This window comes from Aquarana catesbeiana, linkage group LG09 (genome assembly GCF_042186555.1).
Source record: "Aquarana catesbeiana isolate 2022-GZ linkage group LG09, ASM4218655v1, whole genome shotgun sequence".
NCBI classification, from domain to species: Eukaryota; Metazoa; Chordata; class Amphibia; order Anura; family Ranidae; genus Aquarana; species Aquarana catesbeiana.
Window position 1 is genome coordinate 249,602,748 of NC_133332.1, and position 22,963 is coordinate 249,625,710.

General features: G+C 43.3%; 1 protein-coding gene across 3 annotated transcripts in view; it reads left to right on the plus strand.

Moving 5' to 3' along the window:
• Positions 1–22,963, plus strand: part of ECM2 (extracellular matrix protein 2) — a 431,439-nt gene that overhangs the window by 400,053 nt on the left and 8,423 nt on the right. For all 3 annotated transcript variants that reach the window (XM_073600147.1, XM_073600145.1, XM_073600146.1), the window contains one exon: positions 9,459–9,616. In XM_073600147.1, the coding sequence (XP_073456248.1) occupies positions 9,459–9,616 (158 nt within the window). The remainder of the gene's footprint in view (positions 1–9,458; positions 9,617–22,963) is intronic.

Genomic DNA, 22,963 nt, shown 5'->3' on the forward strand with positions numbered 1-22,963 from the left:
GGGAGACCAAATCATCCGATATTTCTCATCTTGTTCTTTCAGCATCATCGTCAAGTTTTCCATTTGTTGAATTTCTGTGATTCTAGCCCACCACTGGAATTTAGTCGGGGGGACTGTACTCTTCCACAGAGCCGGGATACACGCCCTTGCGGCGGTGAGAAGGTGTTTAAGCAGGGACTTCCTATATTTTTCCACCGATAGGGGAACATCATTTAATAGAAATGCAACCGGGTTACACCCAAGAGACACACCTGTAATGTCCTTAATCGTTTCCTCAACTGTTTCCCAGAAGCCCTTAATATCCTCACATTCCCAGAATATATGTGTCATTGTTCCCACCCCCCTCTTACAGCGCCAGCATCTATCTGATACTTGTGGATAAATTTTTTGAAGAGCTGCTGGTGTTCTATACCATCTGGTAAGGATTTTATATCCTCCCTCTTGATATCTGCTGGCAATTGATGTTTTATGTACTGATTTTAATATTTTCGTCTTCTGCTTTTGAGTAAACATTACTCCTAACTCTCTCTCCCAGGCTTGCATAAAGTTGAACTCCTGTGGCACTTCCAGGCTTGTTAATATTTCATAGAAATATGATAAGGAATGCCTGATGTTTTCACCATTTAGACAGATCCGTTCAAATCTAGTCAGTTCCCGTATTACTGAAAATTTTTTATTTTTTGAACGGATATACGCTCCTAACTGCATAGCCCTAAAATAATCCAAGTCTTCTGTCACCTCTCCCTCTATCTCGCATCTTGTCATCAGGCGGCAGTCCCTGGAAAAGTCTATCAGCCTATTTTTCCCTTTGTGTTTTATTACTTCGTACCTCCGATCGATCAAACCTGGTAAGAAGTCTGGGGCACCCAATACCGGGGTCATTGGACTCGGAATTGGTGAAAGATCTGTTTTTTTGAAGATCATGTAAATAGAGCAAATAGTTGCCCCTGTTAACGGGTGTTTTTTCACTATGGTGGGCAATTCTGATTTTTTAATCCATGCTAATCCTTCCAGTGGAATTTTAGACGTCGCCTGCTCTAACTGTATGTGCGGTTTCCTTACCGAGGCGCACCATTCCACCACTCTCGCTAGTTGGAGGGCTTCCCAGTAAAGTACTGGGTCTGGGAGACCAATACCTCCTTTCCCTTTTGGGAGTACTAGGATATTTCTCCTTACCCTTGCTGGTTTGCCTGCCCATATAAACCTTAAAAACCCTGATCTAAGGTCCTTTAGAAAGTTTGATGGGATCTTTATTGGTAAAGTTTGAAACAGATAGAGAATTCTGGGCATCACATTCATCTTTATAATGTTTGTCCTTCCAAACCAGGTGAAGATATCCCTATCCCATCTTCTAAAGTCTTGTTTAATTTGTCTTGACAGCGGGGCATAGTTTAGTTCAAACATTCTACTAAGCTTCTTTGGGATTTTAGTCCCCAGATAACTTATGTGGGAATCTGTCCACCTAAAATTAAATTGTGCTTTTATCCGATATATTTCAGTTGTATCCATCTCCAACCCCATAGCTTCGGACTTAGTATAGTTTACCTTATAGTTTGCTAACTCCCCGTACTTGTTTAACTCGCTTAGAAGGGAAGGGAGGGATATAGTTGGAGAGGTTATGAAGAAGATCAAATCATCAGCATATGCTGCTAATTTGTGTTCCTCTCTCTCCGTCTTAATACCCCTGATATTACAATCAGCACGTATTTTCCTTAGAAAAGGTTCCAGTGTGAGAATGAAAATAATTGGTGAGAGAGGACACCCCTGCCGCGTTCCATTTTGTATCTCAAAGGGGTCCGATAGCCTATCATTAACCTTAACCCTTGCGCTTGGAATTGAGTAAAGGTTTGAGAACCAGCTCAACATTCCTTCACCCAGTCCGATATGTTGTAAGGTTGTTTTGAGAAAAATCCAATCAACCCTATCGAAAGCTTTTTCTGCGTCCGCTGAGAACAGTACGAGGGGTTCCTGTCTGCTCTGTGCAGTATATATTGCATTTATTACTCTTTGCGTGTTTTCCCTACCTTCCCTTCCTGCCGTAAATCCCACCTGGTCTGGATGAATTAGTGCCGGGATATGTTCTTCTAATCTTAACGCCAGGATTTTAGAAAAAATTTTTAAGTCCACGTTCAGTAACGCAATTGGCCGGTAGCTAGAGCATTGAGATGGATCCTTTCCTTCCTTCGGAATTACTGCTATGTGTGCCATCAAGGTTTCTCTAGGTATCTTCCGCCCTTCCCGTAGGGAGTTAAAAGCCGCTGTAAACCTCGGAGCCAATTTCTCAGCAAAAAATTTATAGTACGTCAAAGTATACCCATCTGGGCCCGGGGCTTTCCCTACTTTTAGAAGGTTTATTGCTTTTTTAAATTCTTCTATTGAGATTGGTGCATCTAAGTCTCTTGCTACCTCCTCCGTTAACCTTGGCATTTCTGAATTGCCCAAATATTCTTTTGCCCTCTCTTGTTTGTTTCTGCACCTATGTGGGGGCTGATGACCATCCAGCTGGTACAGACCCTCATAGTATTCCTTAAAGATCTGTGCCATCTCCTGTGATGATTTCGCCGCCACCCCCTGCTGTGTTTTAATACCCGTCAAATGGGGTGGTGTGGTGGCATCCTTAAGGGCCTTTGCCAGCATCCTACTTGGTTTATTCCCAAATTCGTATAGTGTCCGCCTACCCCGTTTCAGTTTAGCTTTAGCCTGTTCGATGAGGAGCAAGTTCAGGTCTCCTCTAAGGCCACCTAGTTTCTCCTCTAAAGCCTGTGTTTGAGATTTTTTATGTTTCAGTTCTACGACCCTAATTTTTTCGAGCAGCTCCTCAATCTGTGCGTTAAACTTCTTTTTCCTATGCGCCCCGAGCGATATCAAAACTCCCCTCATCACACATTTGTGTGTTTCCCACACACAGAATGGGGTGACTTCACTCGACTCATTTATCTGGAAAAAGGAGTCTAATTCCTGATTAAGTTCTTGCTCATACTCCATATCTTTTAAAAGCGTTTCATTAATCTTCCAATGCCATTCCCGACGTTCTTCCTCCCCCAGATCCAACGTACAATCTGTCGGGGCGTGGTCTGAAAGGGTAAATGAACCTATTTCCGCACTCACCAAAGATGATATGACTGTCTGTGATATCATAACATAATCGATACGCGTATATGTTTTGTGTTTTGATGAATAAAACGTATAGTCCCTGTCCTGGGCATGGATTGACCTCCATGTGTCTATTACTTGCAAATTACTCAATAGTTTCTTAATTCTTCGTGTTTTTGTCAGAGAGAGATGTGAGGCTCCCCTGGACGTGTCCAGGAGCGGATCTAATACTAAATTTAGGTCGCCTCCTATCACTAAAATGCCCTCCTTATGTTGATATATCATTTGTAGACAGGTCTCCAGGTAGCTAACCTGTTCTTCATTTGGGAGATACAGGTTCACCAGTGTGATCCTCTGTAGTCCAATTTGTCCCTTTACAATTAAAAGGCGACCCTCCTCATCTGTGACTACCTTCAATTCCTTCCACGGGATCTGTTTTGAGACTATGATTGATACTCCATTGGTTTTAGAACTCGGAGATGTACTGTGATAAGCTGTTAAGAATTTATGATTTCCGAGTTTTGGTATTCTGTCCCTTCTAAAATGTGTCTCCTGAAGGAAGCCAATCTGCGTCCCCAACCTTCCCATCTCCGCAAGTAACCTAATCCGTTTTTCCGGGATATTCAATCCCTTGACGTTATATGAGGTGAATTTTATTCTAGTCATATTTTCCTCTTTCTTTACCTTTCCTTTTACGGTCTATTGGAATTTACGAGGAGAGGGGCCCCCCACCAGGATCCCAGGGAGAGAGAGCTGGGAAGAAAAAAAAAAAAAGAAGGAGAAAGGGAGGACCCCCCTTGTACCAATTGGAGGTCACAATCCGAACGGCGCGAAACCTCGGTGCCGTTTGGAGGGAAAAAAGAAAAAAAAAAAAGAAAAAAAAAAAAAAAAAAAACAAATTTGTAAACGCCTCCGACTTGTCCTCCACTCAGAGGGGAGACGTCTATTGTAGGGGGATGCCCCTGAGCACAAAAAGTTTGAGTATCTATATATTAGAAAAATACAGTGGCACGCCCATTGGTAATAACTAAGAGTGAAATAGCCCAGGAGAATACACCTGTAATATTACCAGTCAGTTACCCTTTTACATCTATGTTTCCATTTCCATACTTTTTAAAAAGTTTGAGTATCTATATATCAGAAAAATACAGTAGCACGCCCATTAGTAATAACTAAGAGTGAGATAGCCCAGGAGAATACACCTGTAATATTACCAGTCAGTTACCCTTTTACATCTATGTTTCCATTTCCATACTTGTATTCCGCTTGTTAACATATAACCCCATCCAACCCCTCCCTCCCCCTCCTCCCACATCCCCGTCCATCCCTTTCCCTGCCCCCTATTCCCAGATAACCCATACCTCACCCCCCTCCACCCCTATCCCCCTCCCCCCCCCCCCCGCGCCCCCCCCACCATCCCCGGTATGACCGGGGTATTTGGAGAGCAGGGGGGGGGAGGGGGATAGGGGTGGAGGGGGGTGAGGTATGGGTTATCGATTCTGATTGTGTATTGACACAACCATCTAAAGCAGGGGTTTCAAACTGGTGGCCATCCAACTGTTGCAAAACTACAAGTCCCATGAGGCATTGCAGGGCTGACAGTTACAAGCATGACTCCCTCAGGCAGAGGCATGATGTGTCTTGATGGGTAGTTCCGCAACAGCTGGAAGGCCACAAGTTTGAGATCCCTGATCTAAAGGGTCTATAAATTCCTGGTTCCAAAGCTGCACATTAGAGCCTCTAATAAATATTAAAATCCAACAGAAGACATGCCACGACCTAGCACTCTAATCTTTAATGTGTGGGCATACCTATAGGAGGTTTGGACACTATAAAGATTAAAAAAAAGGGGCCAGGTTGAATACATGGAGCATGAAACAATCATGACAATCTTGGTCGGTGTTCACCATGTGGGTGTAATGTTACCTATAGGAAGTTTAGTCACTATGGAAATAAAAAAAAGGTCCAGTTCCCTCTAGTGGCTATAACCCCACTCTGTGCTGTTCTGTTGGGTGTTCTTCTTTACCTGATGTTCCATCCCCAATGGTGTAGACTATAGTACTGTGTCATCCAATAAATGCTGAAATAAGTAGGATTTTTATACTCACCATAAAATCCTGTTTCCAGTAGTTCATTCGAGGACAGCTCCCTCCCATCTGATAGGTGTAGTTTTTAGTTGTTCTGTTACCATTATCAATTTGTTTCTTTGGGAAAGCTATTCTCTTTCTCCAATTTTAACTACTCGCCACAAGTGAGCTCTTGAGAAGGTGTATGGGAGAGTTGGCTCCTTTTCTCTTTTGCATACCGTCAAAAAACTTTTGTCGGCAGTAGTATACCCACATGAGGAAGAGTAGACTGTATGTGTCCTCCAAGAAACTACTGGAGAACTACTGCATGGTAGGTACACAAATCCTACTCTTGAGGTGGTTGGCTTTAAGATATCCAGTCCATGTGGCATTCTTTGGCATTGGTATTGACATTGCAGTGCTGTAGGATTTTGGCATGAGATCAGCAAGATATCAGCACAGGACATGGTGAATAAACTGAAGAATGGTGGCAAAAGTTTGTGGGGGGAGTGGAATAAGATCTGGTGATGTCACTAGTCACTGGGAGTGCCTGTGGATGTAGTATATTTAGATTTTGCAAAAGCATTTGACACAGTTCCCCACACATGGCTCATGTGTAAGGTAAAGTCTACAGGCTTGGAAAAATAAGTTTGTAAATGCATAGAAAACTGGCTAAAAGACCGAATTCAGAGAGTAGCAGTGAATGATTCTTACTCTGAATGGTCTAAGGTATCAGTGGTGTATCCCAAGGCTCAGTGTTGGGGCCCTTACTTTTTAATATCTTTATAAATTATATATGGTCTGGGATTAAAAATACCATTTCAGTCTTTGCAGATGACACCAAGCTATGGAGTGGAATAATGTCCTTACAGGATGTCTACAATTTACAAGCCGACCTCAATGCATTGACTAATTAGGCAACGGTGTGGCAAATGAGGTTTAATGTTTATAGATGTAAAGTTATGCACTTGGGGGCTAGAAACATGCATGCATCTTACATTCTAGGAGGAGTACTACTGGGGGAGTCAATGGTGGAGAAGGATCTGGGTGTTCTGGTAGAGCAAAAGCTTAATAATAGCATGCAATGCCAAGTTGCAGTTTCATAAGCGAGCAAAATCCTTTCTTGTATTAGGAGAGATATGGAATCCAGAGAGAGATATATAATTTTGCCTCTGTATAAATCATTACTATGTACCTACTGTGCTGTTCACTGTTCTCCTTGCGGGAGGTTCTGACATGAGGAAGCAAAACCTTGCCTCTACCAAGATGTCCGACTTTGCACAGAAAAAAACAGATTACAGCGCACACATACAAGAATGACATTTCCTGCAGGGCTAGTTAAAAACACCTGAACATATTCAAAAAAATACGGGGGGTTTTGTCACACTATACGGTCATATAGTGCTAAGCCCACTTACTGCGACAAAGTACCTCGAATTAGTGAGTCCTACCCTAGTAATAGATTGGAAGATCCTGCGTCTCAACCATGGGAGCTAAACTCTTCTATGTGGGAGAACTGAAGGGGATTCCTCCTATGCACTGGTGGCCACTAAATAAGAGGTAATGAAGAGGAGGAGGGGTGCTCCAGCATAAAAAAACCTGGTCAGGGTCTATTACAATATATAAAAACATATTTGGGGGCACACCCTAAAATGCGTTTAAATTCAAGATGGTGCTGCTATAAGACCAACAAACAGTACAAAACATATTACAGCGCACACATTCAATGATTACATTTACTGCGGGGCTAGTTAAAAACACCTGAACATAGTCAAAAAAATATGGGGGTTTGGTCACACTATATGGTCATATAGTGCTAAGCCCACTTACTGCGACAAAGTACCCCGAATTAGTGGGTCCTACCCTAGTAATAGAATGGAAGATCCTGCGTCTCAACCATGGGATCTAACCTCTTCATTACCTCTTATTTAGTGGCCACCAGTGCATAGGAGGAATCCCCTTCAGTTCTCCCACATAGAGGAGTTTAGCTCCCATGAATGAGACGCAGGATCTTCCATTCTATTACTAGGGTAGGACCCACTAATTTGGGGTACTTTGTCGCAGTAAGTGGGCTTAGCACTATATGACCATATAGTGTGACCAAACCCCCATATTTTTTTTAATATGTTCAGGTGTTTTTAACTAGCCCTGAAAGAAATGTCATTCTCGAATGTGTGCGCTGTAATCTGTTTTGTACTGTTTGTTGGTCTTATAGCAACACCATCTTGAATTTAAACGCATTTTAGGGTGTGCCCCCCAAATTTGTTTTTGTATTTCGACTTTGCACAGAGACACAGTGCGGAATGCATGGTACCTCGATATTGGGGAAAGATCAGCTGCAGGCAGATCACAAGCAATGCTGTCAAATAGTCCTTTGCCCTCTGCGTTCCTTTTTTTTAACACAGCTTAAATATTTCGTTTCTCTTTAACTGCCACCCTCCCCAGCTGAGTATACTTTAATTTTGCTTCCCCAATGCTACAATCAGCTAAGGGAAGTAAAAGAAAAATGAGGAATATATGATTCATGTCAATCTCCACTCCCATGTGACATTGCTGGGTGTCTGAGTGAATTGCGAAGCCACAGCTCTGTCACTTGAGAGGAAGGGGGGTAAGTCATATACTCCCCCATATTAGTAAATATTAGGTATTTCTTTTTCTTAGAACAGATAGAGTAGCAGGATACAGAAGGGAAAACGAGTACGCGGAACCGGGGAGGACTACGCTTAGGGGAACCTGTTGGTTTGCCCTGCATGAGCAAAACAGAGGCAATGCATTAAAGCAGTTGAAAACCCTCATGGTTTTTCACCTTAATACATTAATGCATTCTATGCATTAAAGTGAAAAACCTCCTGCGGTGCTGCAGCCCCCCCGAGCCCCCGTTTTACTCACCTGACCCCGATCCTTCGCTGGCCGGGAACGAGCACACCAGCTCTAGCTGGTGTCTCATGTCCTAATTGAATTTGATTGACAGCAGCATTGAGCCAATGGCTGCACTGCTATCAATTTATCCAATGGCGTGGCGTCGGGGCCTGAGTCCTGCATTCTGTTAATGGACACAGATGTAGGACTCGGGAGCGAGCCCGCATGGGTGTCCACCGTAGGAGAGAGCTTCTCCAACATGGACACTCAATGCGGGGAGGAGCCAGGAGCGCCGCTGAGGGACCCCAGAAGAGGATGTTCGGGGCCACTCTGTGCAAAATGAACTGCACAGTGGAGGTATGACATGTTTGTTTAAAAAAAAAAAACAAAGCTTTACAATCCCTTTAAGTAATAAATGATTCCATTAGGAGTTAAGCGGACTTGTAGGGTTGGAGAAGAGGTCAAATGTTAAAGATCAAGTCAAGGGTTAAGTGTTATGGGGATGTTAAGTGTTAATGGCTCACTTTAGGCAGGTTTCTTTTTTTTCTTAGTTTTCTTTTTGTTTTTTTGTGGTGGTGGGATTTAGGCGGGTTTCTAAAGTGTTCAGGTAATGAAGGGTTTAGTGTTAAGGAATGTTTAATGTACGATTTCCTTAGGGGAACTATAGAGTTTTTACTATTTGTCAGCACCAAGAGCCCCATACCAAAAAAAACAAATGCTCATTAAATTTTTCTTTCCAATATTTTCATAATAAAAGTAGTACTGTACTGTGTTAGTCATCAATTATTACAGAACGTTTGGTGAAGTTACGTTTTGGGCACCAGTTCACAAAAACGATATTGGAGAGCTGGGGACAGTGCAGGGAAGGGCAACTATACTGATAAGACGCATGGAGGAGCTCAGCTATGAGGAAAGAAGGATGATCACCACCATGTATAAATACATGGATGGTCCATATAGTGAACTTGGTGTTGAGTTATTCACTTTAAGGTCATCACAAAAGGATAAGGGAGCACTCTTTACATCTGGAAGAAAAGAGATGTAACCTGCACATACAAAAAGGCTTCTTCACAATAGGAGGTGTGAAAATGTGGAATAGACTCCCTTAAGAAGTAGTTCTGACCAGCTCAGTAGATATCATCTAAAGATACAAGCTTTTGGGATCTGTTAGGTTTTTTTGTCAGGCTTAACATACAATTGTATTAATGGTGAAAAAGGACACGAATTGGTCTCAGAAGCTTGCAGCTTTAGCCAATAACATGAATTATTTCAACTCCAAACTTCCTGCATATTGAAAGTAGGCCAGTTTTTTGAAAGTGTGGGATGATTACTGGAGGTGGTACTTATTCTCAGTGTAGATGTTGCTCATAAATGTATAATATTCTTCTTAAATGTGACACACCATTTATCATTAATTAATATGTGCCTTATTTCTTATAGGCCTCAGCAATTTGCTCAATCTTGAGATGGAAGGTAATGGTTTCCATGATGGCAATGTCTCCCCTCTTTCTTTAAAGCCACTAAAGAAGCTAATTTACCTTCGTCTTAGCCGCAATCAGTTTCGGGCTGTACCTTCGGGACTTCCATCTACTCTGCAGGTACTTCTTTTTTAGACATACTATACCAGCTAAGAACAGTTTCAATTTATATCCTACATTCAAAATAACTCTGGCATACACAATTACTGATGAATAAATTTAAGGGAGACTGTGTGGATAGTGGGAGCAGCTACTCCCACTGTACTGACCTATTGGCAGAGTCAACTTCTAATCGGTGGCCGATCAGAATAAAGTAGAACTATTCTATTATTGAGAACAGAGTTCCTCAACTTATGATACAAATACCCCTTGAGGTAAGTATAAAAGACTTTACAGGTACTCTTGCCTGTTAAAATAAAATCAATACAACAGTGTTGGGTTTCTGCTAATAGTGAAATATAAACAAGAACCAAGGTATGTTTTAAAGCATATCTTTAGAAGCAATTTAAAATGTATGTAAACCCTAACCTTTTTTGGGATAGTGTATGGAAGTGTTAAAACCCCTTTCATGTCTTTATTAACCTGCGAGACACAACCTGGCGCCAGGATGCAGCAAAACCCATCGCTACCATCATCAGTGGTGGTGAAATCCAGGTGGTGTTTAGACTCTGTGTCCTGGAGGATCCCACCAACCAGGTGTGCTTTAAAGCAGTGTTCTTCAACTCCTGTCCTCAGGGCCCACTAACAGGCCAGGTTTGTAAGATAACTGAACTACATCACCGGTGATATCATTTGCTGTTCAGTGATTGCAGTATTCTAGTCTGCATCTCCCCAAGGTGATACATAAAACCTGGTCTGTTAGTGGGCCCTGAGGACAGGGTTGATGAACACTACTTTAAAGCATATAGTCAAAAACCATTTAAAATTTATGTAAACCTTAACATTTTTTGGATATGTTTTTATGGAAGTTTTAAAACCCCTTCCGGGTGTTTATTGTAGTTTGAGTGCCTTCTGGGGAGATTCATTCTTTCTATCTATTATGGTGACCACTGTCTCTGCTACAAAAAAATATGAAGAAGCCTACATTTTACAGGAACAGGAAGGGGGGACATTTTATAGCCAAGTTTTGTCCACAAACTATATTGGCAGAAAAACACATATGACTTTGCATCATTTCGTGTGCAGGCAAACTTTTTGGAATATAGCACAAATGCATGCAGAAAGCTGAGTGATTTTTTCCCCCTATGTAAAAGTTTGGACTTGAGCTTTAAGGGACCAGGTGAAAAATCCAGTACATGGATAAAGGAAAAAAAAAGTATATTTTCATTGTGACACTTTGGAAATGGATATAGGAATAGCAATCCCAGATTGGACCCTGGAGCTTGAAGGCTTCAAAGTGTCTTGGGTGGGACGAAGCCTTTAATCCTGTGTCCGTGTCTTGCAGAAGACCTGCAGGCCATGTGAGTGCACAGATATGCAAATTTATTATAAGCCAGGCCTGACCATAGCGTAAGGCACCCATTTGGAGACAGAGACACTTGTGTAGAGATAGATGTGTGCTCCATCTAGGATATGTGATCGACTTAGGAGACAGAACTCCATGTAGGAGAAATTCCTTACCCACAGGACTAAGAGAGCTGAGGCAACTAGCGAGTCCAGGGGACTTGAGGGAGTCTGTAGAACCATATCTAGAGTAGGGATGAGCCGAACACCCCCCAGTTCGGTTCGCGGCAGAACATGCGAACAGACAAAAAATTTGTGCGAATGCGCGAACACCATTAAAGTCTATGGGACTCAGAAGTGAAAAATCGAAAGTGTTAATTTTAAAGGCTAATATGCAAGTTATTGTCATAAAAAGTGTTTGGGGACCTGGAACATGTATCAATGCAAACAAACAGTTTTAAAAACAGCCATTTTTTCAGTAGCAGTGATTTTAATAATGCTTAAAGTGAAACAATAAAAGTGCACATTTTTCCCGTGTTTAGAACAGTGCCTGCACAAAGTGACATTTCTAAAGGAATAAAAGTCATTTAAACTGTTTGCGGCTGTAATGTATTGTTGCCCCCCCCCAACCCATTACCAGGCCCTTTGGGTCTGGTATAAATATTAAGGGGAACCCCCCACCCAAATAAAAAAAACAGGCATGGGGCCCCCAGGCCCCTATATACTCTGAACAGCAGCAGTATACAGGTGCTCCCCGGGTTACAAGCAAGAGAGGGACTGAAGGTTTGTTCTTAAGTTGAATCTGTTTGTAATTTGAAACAGGTACATTTTGTAAGTGTAGCTCCAGCCAAAAAATCTATTGTTAAGCTTTTTGGATAACACAGAGATGGGTTATCATCACCCCTGTAACATTTGTTTTGCTGCTTGTGCCCCTGTTCAGAAGATTTCACCTCACTTCCTGTCCCAATGACAATTGTATTTAGACAATTTTGGGTTATTAGGGAAACAAGGATTGGTGATAAAGCATTAGTGGAGACACCCTTTTCCCATATTAACTCTTACAAGAGAGAATTTCCCTTCCTAGGGGTAGATTTCCTCTCACTTCCTGTTGTCTCCCTCCGTTTCTAAGTAGGAGTCATTTGTAAGTCGGATGTTTGAAAATAGGGGACCGCCTGTATATACTATATGGCCTGCCCTACACACTCTGCGAAAAATTGGGCCTTAGGTGTTGGTGGTACCAGAACACTGTAAGCCCTCACAGTTACTCTTGATGGGCGCTGGAATGGGCCCTGCTGTGAAATATTATATCAACAATTGTAATTACGCACCCCTGTTAAACAGGGGCATAGAAATTGGGCCTTAGGCGGTGGTGGTGGCGATACAGCACTGTAGAGCCTCACAGATACTTTTGTTGAGTGCAAGAAGAGGCCCTGCTGTGAAATATTAGATCAAAAATTGTGATTACACGCCCCTGTTAAACAGGGGCAGAGAAATTGGGCCTTAGGCAGTGGTGGTGGTGCCCTGAACCGAAAATATTCCTAGAAGCTATCATCATATAGATTGAGGAATAGGATAGTCACTCAGCATAATAGGATAGTCATTCAGCATATGCAGTCATCAAGGGATCCCACATCCATAGAAAAATCAATAGGTTACATCAGCATCAGGTGCTTGGTAGCTGGTGATCCAAGACTGATTCATTTTTATGAATGTGAGCCGATCAACAGAGTCTGTGGACAGGCACACTCTGTGATCGTTTACAAAGCTTCCAGCAGCACTGTATGTGCGTTCAAAAAGAATGCTGGATGCAGGACAGGCCAGTAGCTCAACTGCATATTGAGCAAGCTCTGGCCAGTGGTCCATCCTCAAGACCCAGTAACCCAGTGGATGTTCTGGTGGAAAGGTCTCCAAGTCTGATCTTGCCCCTAGATATTCCTGCACCATGTAATTCAGACGCTGTCGATGGTTGCTGGAACCAATCAGACCTGGGAGCTGAGGACTGAAGAATTGTCTGAAGGCATCGGTTAGCCGGCCACCTTCTCCACTGCTCTTTCTGTGACTGAACAAAGCCTCAGCAACACGTTGTGCAACACCAGGAAATTGTAACCTCCCAGGCTCTGGAAACGCATTGCACAAACCTTTCTGGAAGGCCTCCCGAAGATGTTTCATCCTTTGCTCCCTCTGCGAAGGCTGGATAAGTTCTGCAACCTTACCCTTGTAACATGGATCAAGAAGGGTTGCCAGCCAGTAATGATCCCTCTCCTTGATACCATGAATCCTAGGGTCCTTTCATAGGCTTTGCAGGATCAGGGAGGCCATGCAGCATAAGTTTGCAGAGGCATTCGATCCTGAGTCCTCTGGGTCACTAAGGATCACATGATCCTCAAGCACCTCCTCCCAGCCAGGTACAACTCCATGGGTTTCTGGGGACTGCAAACGATCCCTTGAAGACTGCTGCTGTTGCTGAGTGTTATCCTCCACCTCCATGCTGACACAATCCTCCTCCTCCTCTTCTTCTTCCTGTGTGATCGGCAGGCCTGCAGGAATACTAGTATCTGAATAAAGGGGGCCTTGAGAGGTAAGAAAGTCCTCCTCTTCCTCCCGCTGTTCTGCCTCAAGTGCACTGTCTATTATTCCACGAAGCATGTGCTCCAACAGGAAGACAAGAGGGACAGTATCACTGATGCATGCACTGTCACTGCTCACCGTTCTCGTGGCCTCCTCAAATGGTGACAGGACAGTGCATGCATCCTTGATCAGTAGCCACTGGTGTGGCGAAAAAAAGCCAAGCTCCCCTGACCCTGTCCTGGTGCCATACTCACACAGGTACTCATTGATGGCCCTCTGCTGTGTGTGCAGCCGCTGCAGCATTGCCAACGTTGAGTTCCACCTGGTGGGCATGTCACAAATGAGGTGGTTCTTGGGTAGGTTGCATTCTCTTTAAATGTCAGCCAGCCGAGTACTAGCATTATATGACCAGCAGAAATGACCACAGACTTTCCTGACCTGCCTCAGGAGATCCTGTAAGCCAGGGTACCTGCTCAAGAAGCGCTGCACCACCAAATTCAGGACGTGAGCCAAACCGGGAACATGGGTCAAGTGTCCCTGTTGGAGGGCGGTGAGGAGGTTGGTGCCATTGTCGCATACAACCATTCCTGGCTGAAGCTGGCATGGCGTCAACCACCTCTGAGCCTGCCCCTGCAGAGCTGACAGAATCTCTACCCCAGTGTGGCTCCTGTCCCTTAAGCATACCAACATAAGCTCTGCATGGCATCTTTTTGCCTGAGTGCTTGCGTAGCCCCTTGAACATCTACGGAGCACCGCTGGTTCAGAGGAGAAATCTGCAGAGGAAGAGGCCATAGAGGAAGAAGAAGAGGAGGGGGTGGAGGAGAGAGCTGTGGCAGAATCACCACTAGCATTTTGGAGGCGTGGTGGCGGAACAAGCTCCAACAATACTGAACCCTGTCCTGCATCCTTCCCAGCTGCCAGCAGAGATAGCCAGGGCGCTGTGAAAAAAAGGTAACGTCCCTGCCCATGCCTGGTGGACCATGAGTCAGCAGTAATATGCACCTTACTGCTGACCGCCCTGTCCAACAAAGCCAAAACATTGCCTTCCATATGCTGGTAGAGAGCAGGAATGGCCTTCCATGAAAAGAAATAGCGTTTGGGAACCTGCCACTGAGGTACTGCACATTCCACAAATTCACGATAGGGGGCAGAGTCTACCAGCTGAAAAGGCAGCAGTTGCAGTGCTAGCAATGTGGCCAAGCTAGCATTCAGACGCTGAGCATGTGGATGGATGGGACTGAATTACTTTTGACGGTTTAGCAACTGGGGTAGGGAAATTTGCCTGCTAAAATCCAATGTTGGTATACCGCAAGCAGATTGGCCGCAAGTACTTGGGACACCTATTTTTATACCTTCATTCCTCTCGGTGCAGGTTTCTGAGAGGACTGGAGGTATAGTGGGGTTGGAGATCCCAGCTGATGAGGAGCAAGGAGAGGTCCACCTTGTTCTTTGATATGGGTCTATTTTAAGTTGCCAACGGACTGCATGGGAGGTCGTCATATGTGTGGTCAAGCATGTGTTGCCCAAGCGGCTGCTCTTTTGGCCATGCTTGATAAGCTTCAGACATATGTTGCAAACAGCAACGTTGCGATCTGCTGCACATGTGTCAAAAAAAGGCCCACACCAAAGAACTTTTCAAAATATGTGGTGAGTCAGCAGTGCCCTGCACCTGCTTAGCTCTGCTGTGTGATGCAATAGGGTGGTTGCCTTTAAGCTGCCCCCTGGTGGTCATCCTGCCTCGTTGGAGATGTGCCTCCTACTCCTCCTTTCATCATCCTCTCCCTCCTCATCTCTGGAGCAAACTTGGCAGTATGCTGCAGCTCGGCGAACATGACTGCCAGTTTCTTGACCTTCTTGGGCCCCCCCTCTCTCTAGGATCACGTTACTCCCTTCCCCAACCTGGGTACCATCATCGGAGCCTTCAACAGAAGTGGAATAACAACAACAATAGGTGCACTGTATTGTGTACACCACCAGAAAAGTAGTAGCAACTGCACAATAGGTGCACAGTACTGTGTACACCGCCTGAAGTATATTAGAAAAAGTACAACAGGAACGGCCTGCAGTCAGATATAGCTAAACTGGATACAGTGGATATATATATATATATATATAGATATCTATATATATATATATATAAATATATATATATATAGATATCTATATATATATATATATATATATATATATATATATATATATATATATATATATATATATATATATATATATATATATACACACACACATACACACACAACACTGTCTATATATATACAGGGCTTTTTTTCTCGAGAGAATAGGTGCAGGAATCTGAGTCACCCCTTGTCTCTGCCCCTACCCACCGTCCCTTGATTCCACCCCCTACCCACCTACCAGTACTGCCCCTTTTAGAGAATACAGAACCAAGTATCATTTTTTGGTGCTAAATCATTTGTATGGAACATGTTAATGATAATAAGAAAAGCAGTAAAATAGATCCCCTACAGCCAGGAACAATAGAATCCCAGCAATAGATCCCCACACAACAATAGACTCCCCCAGCAACAATGGACTCCACCCCAACAACAATAGATTCCCTGCAGCAACAGTGAACCACCCCCACAAAATATCAGGCCCAGGAACAAAATATCCACCCAAGCAACATTAGACCCCCCCAGCAGCAACAACAGATCTCCCAGCAGCCAGCATAAATAGATCCTCAAGCAGCCAGTAAAAATAGACCTCTCCCTCAACAGTAGATCCCTTCCAGCAACATAAGAACCCCCACAGCAACAATAGATTCCCCATCAGCAACAATAGACCCTCACACAAAATCAGATCACCACCAGTGACAATAGATCCCCCAGCAGCCAACATCAATAGACCCTCCAGCTCACCCCATACCCCATGCTATTACATACATTCAGTGCTGGAGGTGCCGGAACTGCGTTCCTGCTGAAAAAAAGCCCTGTATATATATATATTATTAAATACACTGCAGCTAACTGAATAACCTGCCTGCCTAATCTAAATGACACTCTCTCTCCATCCACGCCAACAACACACTACACGGGGCGGACGTGCAGACAGTCATATATAGTGTGGGGCGTGGACTTAGTCCCCCTGAGCCATGATTGGCAAAAGGCACCCTGCCTTTGGCCAATTATGGCTCTCTTAGCTGAAGGCGCTGGGATTGGCCAAAGCATGCAGGTCATGGTGCATGCTTTGGCCAATCATCATACAGCAAAGCACTGTGCTCCCGCAGTGCATTATGGGCCGTTACGCGCCGCTCGAATTTGGCACGAACAGCCCATAATGTTCGGTTTTCGACGAATGGGCGAACAACCAGTGTTCGACCCGAACAGAAAACTCATCCCTAATCTAGAGGCCGGAAGTGGGCCCATGAAGTGAGGTGCCATAACGAAGGCAGAGTGAGCCTAAAGGGTCCGTGGTCTGGGAGATTACAGATGAGAGCAGCCATGCTGCTAAAGAGAGCCAGGTGGCTTAGTATTTTTCATTACTTGTTTGTTTACAATGCTCTGTGAAGCTGAAACCCCTGCATGGGAAAATACTGACACAAGAGACTTTGTTTCCTTTAAGTTTAATAAGGCTCTATTCACACTTTATGATTTGGAATCACGGGCAGATCGCTGCATGACATGCTTTGGGTATCCTTTAATGGCACCCCAAACAATTGTTGCGCGACAGGATGGCATGGCAATTGCAGCAAACTGCACCTTTAAAAATGATGTGAAGATTGTCACTCAAAAAGGAGTAGGCGCTTGCTTTCAGACGAAAAACACAGGCCCTATGTGACGCGCAAAATCTCATGAGAATCGCTCTTTGAAAATCACGTAGCGGGAGCACTTGTTCCCACTACGTGACATGTGAACGGGGCCTAAAAGTGGGCTGGCAATCCTTTTAACTCTAAAAACTGCTACCTCTTAGCTTAATCATGCCATATCACAATATAAACTGTATGCACATTTAAATATATAGTTTGTCCTAAATACAAATGAGAGCAGTAATTATAAAAGGCAGTGTTTCTTTTTATAATCTGCTCATTTTTTCAGATTTCCTTCTTTCCCTTATGATCTTATACCATTGCACAGGGATCTTTTCATGGAGCTGTTGCTTGCACATGGAAAATGACACTTTACTCCTCATTATTTAGCCTAAGATCACAGCGATGGTTCCATCCACCTGGCCACTTTGTGTTTAAGGAGGGCAAAAGCCAAAGTTGGGTAGCAGTGAATATTTGCTCTATCGGTGTTGTGTTTTCTTTCCTCGTGATCCTATCAGCAGCCTGCGCTGGCTGTAATTCCGAGTGGTTTGAGTTGGAAAGCCAGCTGTTGAATCAATAGCTGCCAAGAACTCAAATAGCTGTGTGAAAATGTGTTTGAAATTTTCTTGGTTAGGCTATGTGAGCCATGTACATGGCTGGAGTCATACATTTCCAGTAGTGATGCTCCTATGTCTGCCTGATACATAAAATAAGAAATTGTGTAGGTCAGCATCTCCTAAAATGTGGGAAGTGCACCACTGGTGGTGGCCAACCTCAGTGTGGGTGAGACACTGCGGGGCCCAGGATGTCTGTGCAGAACTGCCTGGTGGGGAGAAAATACTTAAGCTGGCCATACATGGAACGAATTTAAGCCGATTCCCACTGAATCGACCAAAATTCACCCCAAGAGTTGCCATTTAAGATCAACGCGGCTCAATTCTTACCGAAGAAGGCAGGCTAAAAATTCTCAGCCAGACAGTGCTGAGAATTGAGACACTCTGGAGCCCAGGATGTCTATGCAGAACTACCTTCCAAAAATACTTAAGCTGGCCATACATATTTCAGCCGATTTCTACTGAATCAACCAAACTTATTTTCATGGGTTGTCCTTTTACAAAAGTTGAGCCACTTGTGTCAAAAGGAAGCATGCTGAAAATTCTTGCCCAAACAGTGCGATTCCAATCAGATGCAGTTACTGAGTATTCTCACAGCTGCAGGTGGCGATTGTTAGAGTACAATAACCGGCTCTGCAAATTCGCTAAAAAGTGTGACTGGGGCAACGTGCATGGCCAGCTTTAGTCTGGTGAACACCCATCTCTGACAATTTTAGTGCCCTCTGGTAGATATGTTCTGTCCCTCCCCCCATCTCAATGTGACCAGCCACCATATAACACCAGCATTACCCACTTGCTAACATAAAGAGAAATCAAATTCTCCTGCACTCATGAGATTGCTCAGTGGTTGATTGGAAACGTGGGTCTTCACTAATCAAGCCACCACATCAGCTGTGCTGCCACTCTCAACAGGTCAGGGGAAACCCAGAAGAAACTCTAAAAAGAAAAAAGGAACAGAAGACGCACCAGCACAATTTGCTTGATTTTATCACTCATTTGTGAGCATATGTTTTAAACTTTTACCACATTAAAGTGTCACAAAAGTAATGCGCTAGGCTGGTGCGCCCTCTGTTTCTTTTTCTTTATAGGTTAACCACTTGCTGACTGATGTAGATATATAAACTTTTTGTTAGTAAGTGGTTATTACAAGATCATGGCTGCAGCTGCAGCCATGACCTTGGCATGGTTTTTTTTCCAGCTGGCGATTGGCTTTTTTCTAAAAGTCATCTGGGTGGCTTTACACTTTGATGACAGCATTGTGAAAAGCCGCTCCATCCGCTGCCGCCACGGGAGCCTGTAGTAAGCAGCCGGGGTGGCTTCACACAGAGGAGATCCATTACTTGATCTCCTCTGTGATGAATGAACTCGGAAGCCACAATGATTTTATAACTTCCGGTTTTAGAGCGGTCATTCCCTGGCTGGTGAAAGGAGCCAACCAAGCGATGGACAACATGGTGAACGCTAAGAGCAAGGCTTGGATTTATTCGCTGAATAAAGCCAGTAAAGCCTCCCTTCTTGAGTGCGTGGAAAGGTGTAATATTAATCTTGTACAGCTTAAGGGTCAGAGGGAATATGGTGGCCCTCCTGCAGACTGGGTTGGAGAGGCTCCTCCACTTGAGACAGAAATATTTATTAACAATATCCCTAAAGAAATCTATGAAGATAAATTAATTCTACCTTTTCAGACTACTGGAACATTATATGAATTTTGTTTTAACCTTAAACTGTTTAGAGGGTTCTTTACTGTAAGAGCAGTAAGGATGTGGAATTTTCTTCCCCAGGCAGTGGCTTCAGCAGGGAGCATCAATAATTTCAAAAACCTATTAGGCACTTAAACGACCGCAACATACAGGGATATACAATGTAATATTGGCATAAAAGCGCGCACACACAGGTTAGACTTGATGGACTTGTGTCTTTTTTCAACCTTACCAACTATGTATATAACTATGACTTTACTAGTGGATAGATTACACAAGTGAAAGCCAAACACCTGAAAGACAGCATGTGTAATGTACTTTGTGTATCTTGTTGCTGGGCTGTCCGGGGTAGACACGCCTGGACTAATCAAAGTCTTTGTGCCTGGCTGTTGATTAGCTTACTGTTAATTAGATTACTGTTAGCTGTTAATTGGATTGCTGTTTAAAGTTTACATTGTCATGCTAATATCCCTAAGAGGGGAATGTCCTCCTGTGGGGTATAAAGTATGTGTCTGAGTTTTAATAAAGAGTCATTATTTTGGTTGTTACCTCAACATCTTTTTTGTGTACAATGCTTGGGGTAAAGGGCTGGTATTAGCCATCGCTCTGCTGGAAGGGTTTGGAAGGCAGGAGGCATCGTTTAGCGGAGGTATCCAGGCGGGGTGCCAGGTGGTCCGTCACAGTTGCCTTAGTGCAAAGCAAGTTAATGCATGATTTAATGTGCACGCAGCAACATGCATCCATGCTGTGTCCAAATTGGCATGAAAGGTACTGCCCGCAAGAAGATGCATAGGACACCTGTGCGGGCAAACATGGCCATTTGTATGGGTATATGTTTTAGTATGCTTGTGTGAATAAGGCCTAAATGGTGTTTTTGAAATTCAGCTTTAAAAAAGTATTGCCTGATTTTGTATGCCACCCACTACATCCTAAATACTATGACCTTTTTGAAATCCTGCCTAGGCTAAGTATATGTAGTTGGGATAATTGTGAGGGATGTCACTCTCAGCCTTGTAATATACATACTCGCTATGACTGTTCCTGGAATAATGGCTATTTTTGATCTACTTAGCTGACTCACAATATGGCTTTCTAAATATTCTTTTCCATTTTTGATTTCCACTTTATAAATACCTTGCAGCAAGACCAGCAGGAGGCATCATGCCACATGTTCCTAGAAGGGTTTTCATGAATGAGAGTTTTTCACTGAACTGAAATCATAGGACTCAAGGTAGATTGTCATGTCTATGTGTTGGGACTACATTAGGCAAGGCTAACCAGCACAGCCCAATGCATATGATCAAATCAGCAAATAATCAAATAGCCATGAATTCCCTTCTGATCAATTTAGCCTTCATTTAGTTCAGATTCGATCAAACTATGTTGAGTGGCCAGGGTCAATGATTGTTTTTCATTGAACAGTAGCACTGAGATGCTTTGGTAGTGAATATGATCGTATTTGGATCAATCAGATTATGACACTGCATGGTGGAAACGTGATCAATAATTTACGATTGTAACTTCCAGCTATCCATTCAAATCCACTTTTGTGTGGAATACCAATCAATTGGTTTGTTTACTTTGGATTGATTATTTCTATAGTGAGCATAAAGGCCCATCATTACAGTGCTATACACGGAGTCAGCTGGAAGGCTTTTTGATTACTTTAGTCCTGGGGTCTCCAAACTTGCTAAACAAAGGGCCAATTTACTGTCCTTCAGGCTTTAGGGTGCTGGACTGTGGCCAGTGGTAGCATAAAATGCCCCAGCATCAGTGCCCTACCATTGGTTTTGATGGGAGGAATAGTGCACCATTGTTGATATCAATGGTGCCAGTAGGGGGAATGGGGCTCCATCATTGGTGTCAGTTGGTGGAATAGTGCCCCAATGGTCAAATACAGGCAAGCAAAGGGCCACAGTTTGGAGACCACTGCTTTAGTCCCTTCTCTTGTTAGCCTTAATGGTTATACTTGATTGATGAGTTCCAAACTCTGCCCCAAAGGAGCCATAGTTTCCATACACTGCACTAATGATGCCAAAAAGCCAGAAACAGCTAAATACTGCTTAGAATAAATGGCTCTATAATGTTAGGCTATATTTGCACTATTCACTAATGGTTCCAGATAAGCATTTAATCATTGGGATGTAAAGGAACAAATTGCACGGTTCTGCCCAATATCCTAAAATGATGAATAATTATCTTATTTTTGGGGTATGTGATGGAATTATTACTTTCTGTTCTAAGAATCCATTACCATTTTATCCATCATAAATATCAATCACAGTGGAAACGTGCTATATTTAGCAGTGTGGCGCAATGGCCTCCATTCTACTGTTGTTTTATGTCCATGGTAAATCAGAGCCAACTGTTATCCATCTAAGGCTTCTATCTCCAGCCAAAACATCATGGGACCACTTGTGTAATCCCAATTCTTAATCAGACTGTACTGACCTAGTACAATATGTTCCGTCCATAATTCCCATAATAATTCCCTGACCCGATCTACTGTTTTACATAAATGTATAAAATCTGGCATTCTTTTCTTGCATATATTTAAGTCCCAACCCCAGCCAAAAGTTTCTTTCCCTAATTTTGGATAGTGGGGCAGGATTTCACTGTTTTCATCTATTTTCACTGTTGCTTACATCCCCATTTAAAAGATTTCTTACCACTTCCTATGTGGTCACAGGATAAGTAGTAAATTGGAATATTTCCAACTGGGAAGCAGTCAATAATGAGATAACTTTTTTTAATTAACGTACATTTGTCAGTCTCTGCTGTTTGTACATTTGTTGGAGAGATTCCCCTCACTTCTTGTGTGTTCACCAGACAAGAAGTATTGGGAAAATTCCCCAATAGGGACATGGACATTAACAAAAAACTGACCTCTGGTACACCCAAAAACAAATTGCTAGTAGTTGGGCTTTCATTTCTAATAGCAGAACTGCTGGGATATCCCAACTATAACCCAATAAACCTTTCAGTCTTCCACAGTTGTACAGGCTCCCATTCTACTAGGGCGTACACACGGTCGGACTTTGTTCGGACATTCCGACAACAAAATCCTAGGATTTTTTCCGACGGATGTTGGCTCAAACTTGTCTTGTATACACACGGTCACACAAAGTTGTCGGAAAATCCGATCGTTCTAAACGCGGTGACGTAAAACACGTACGCCGGAACTATAAACGGTGCAGTGGTCAATAGCTTTCATCTCTGTATTTATTCTGAGCATGCGTGGCACTTTGTCCGTTGGATTTGTGTACACACGATCGGAATTTCCGACAACGGATTTTGTTGTCGGAAAATTTTATATCCTGCTCTCAAACTTTATGTGTCGGAAAATCCGATGGAAAATGTGTGATGGAGCCTACAC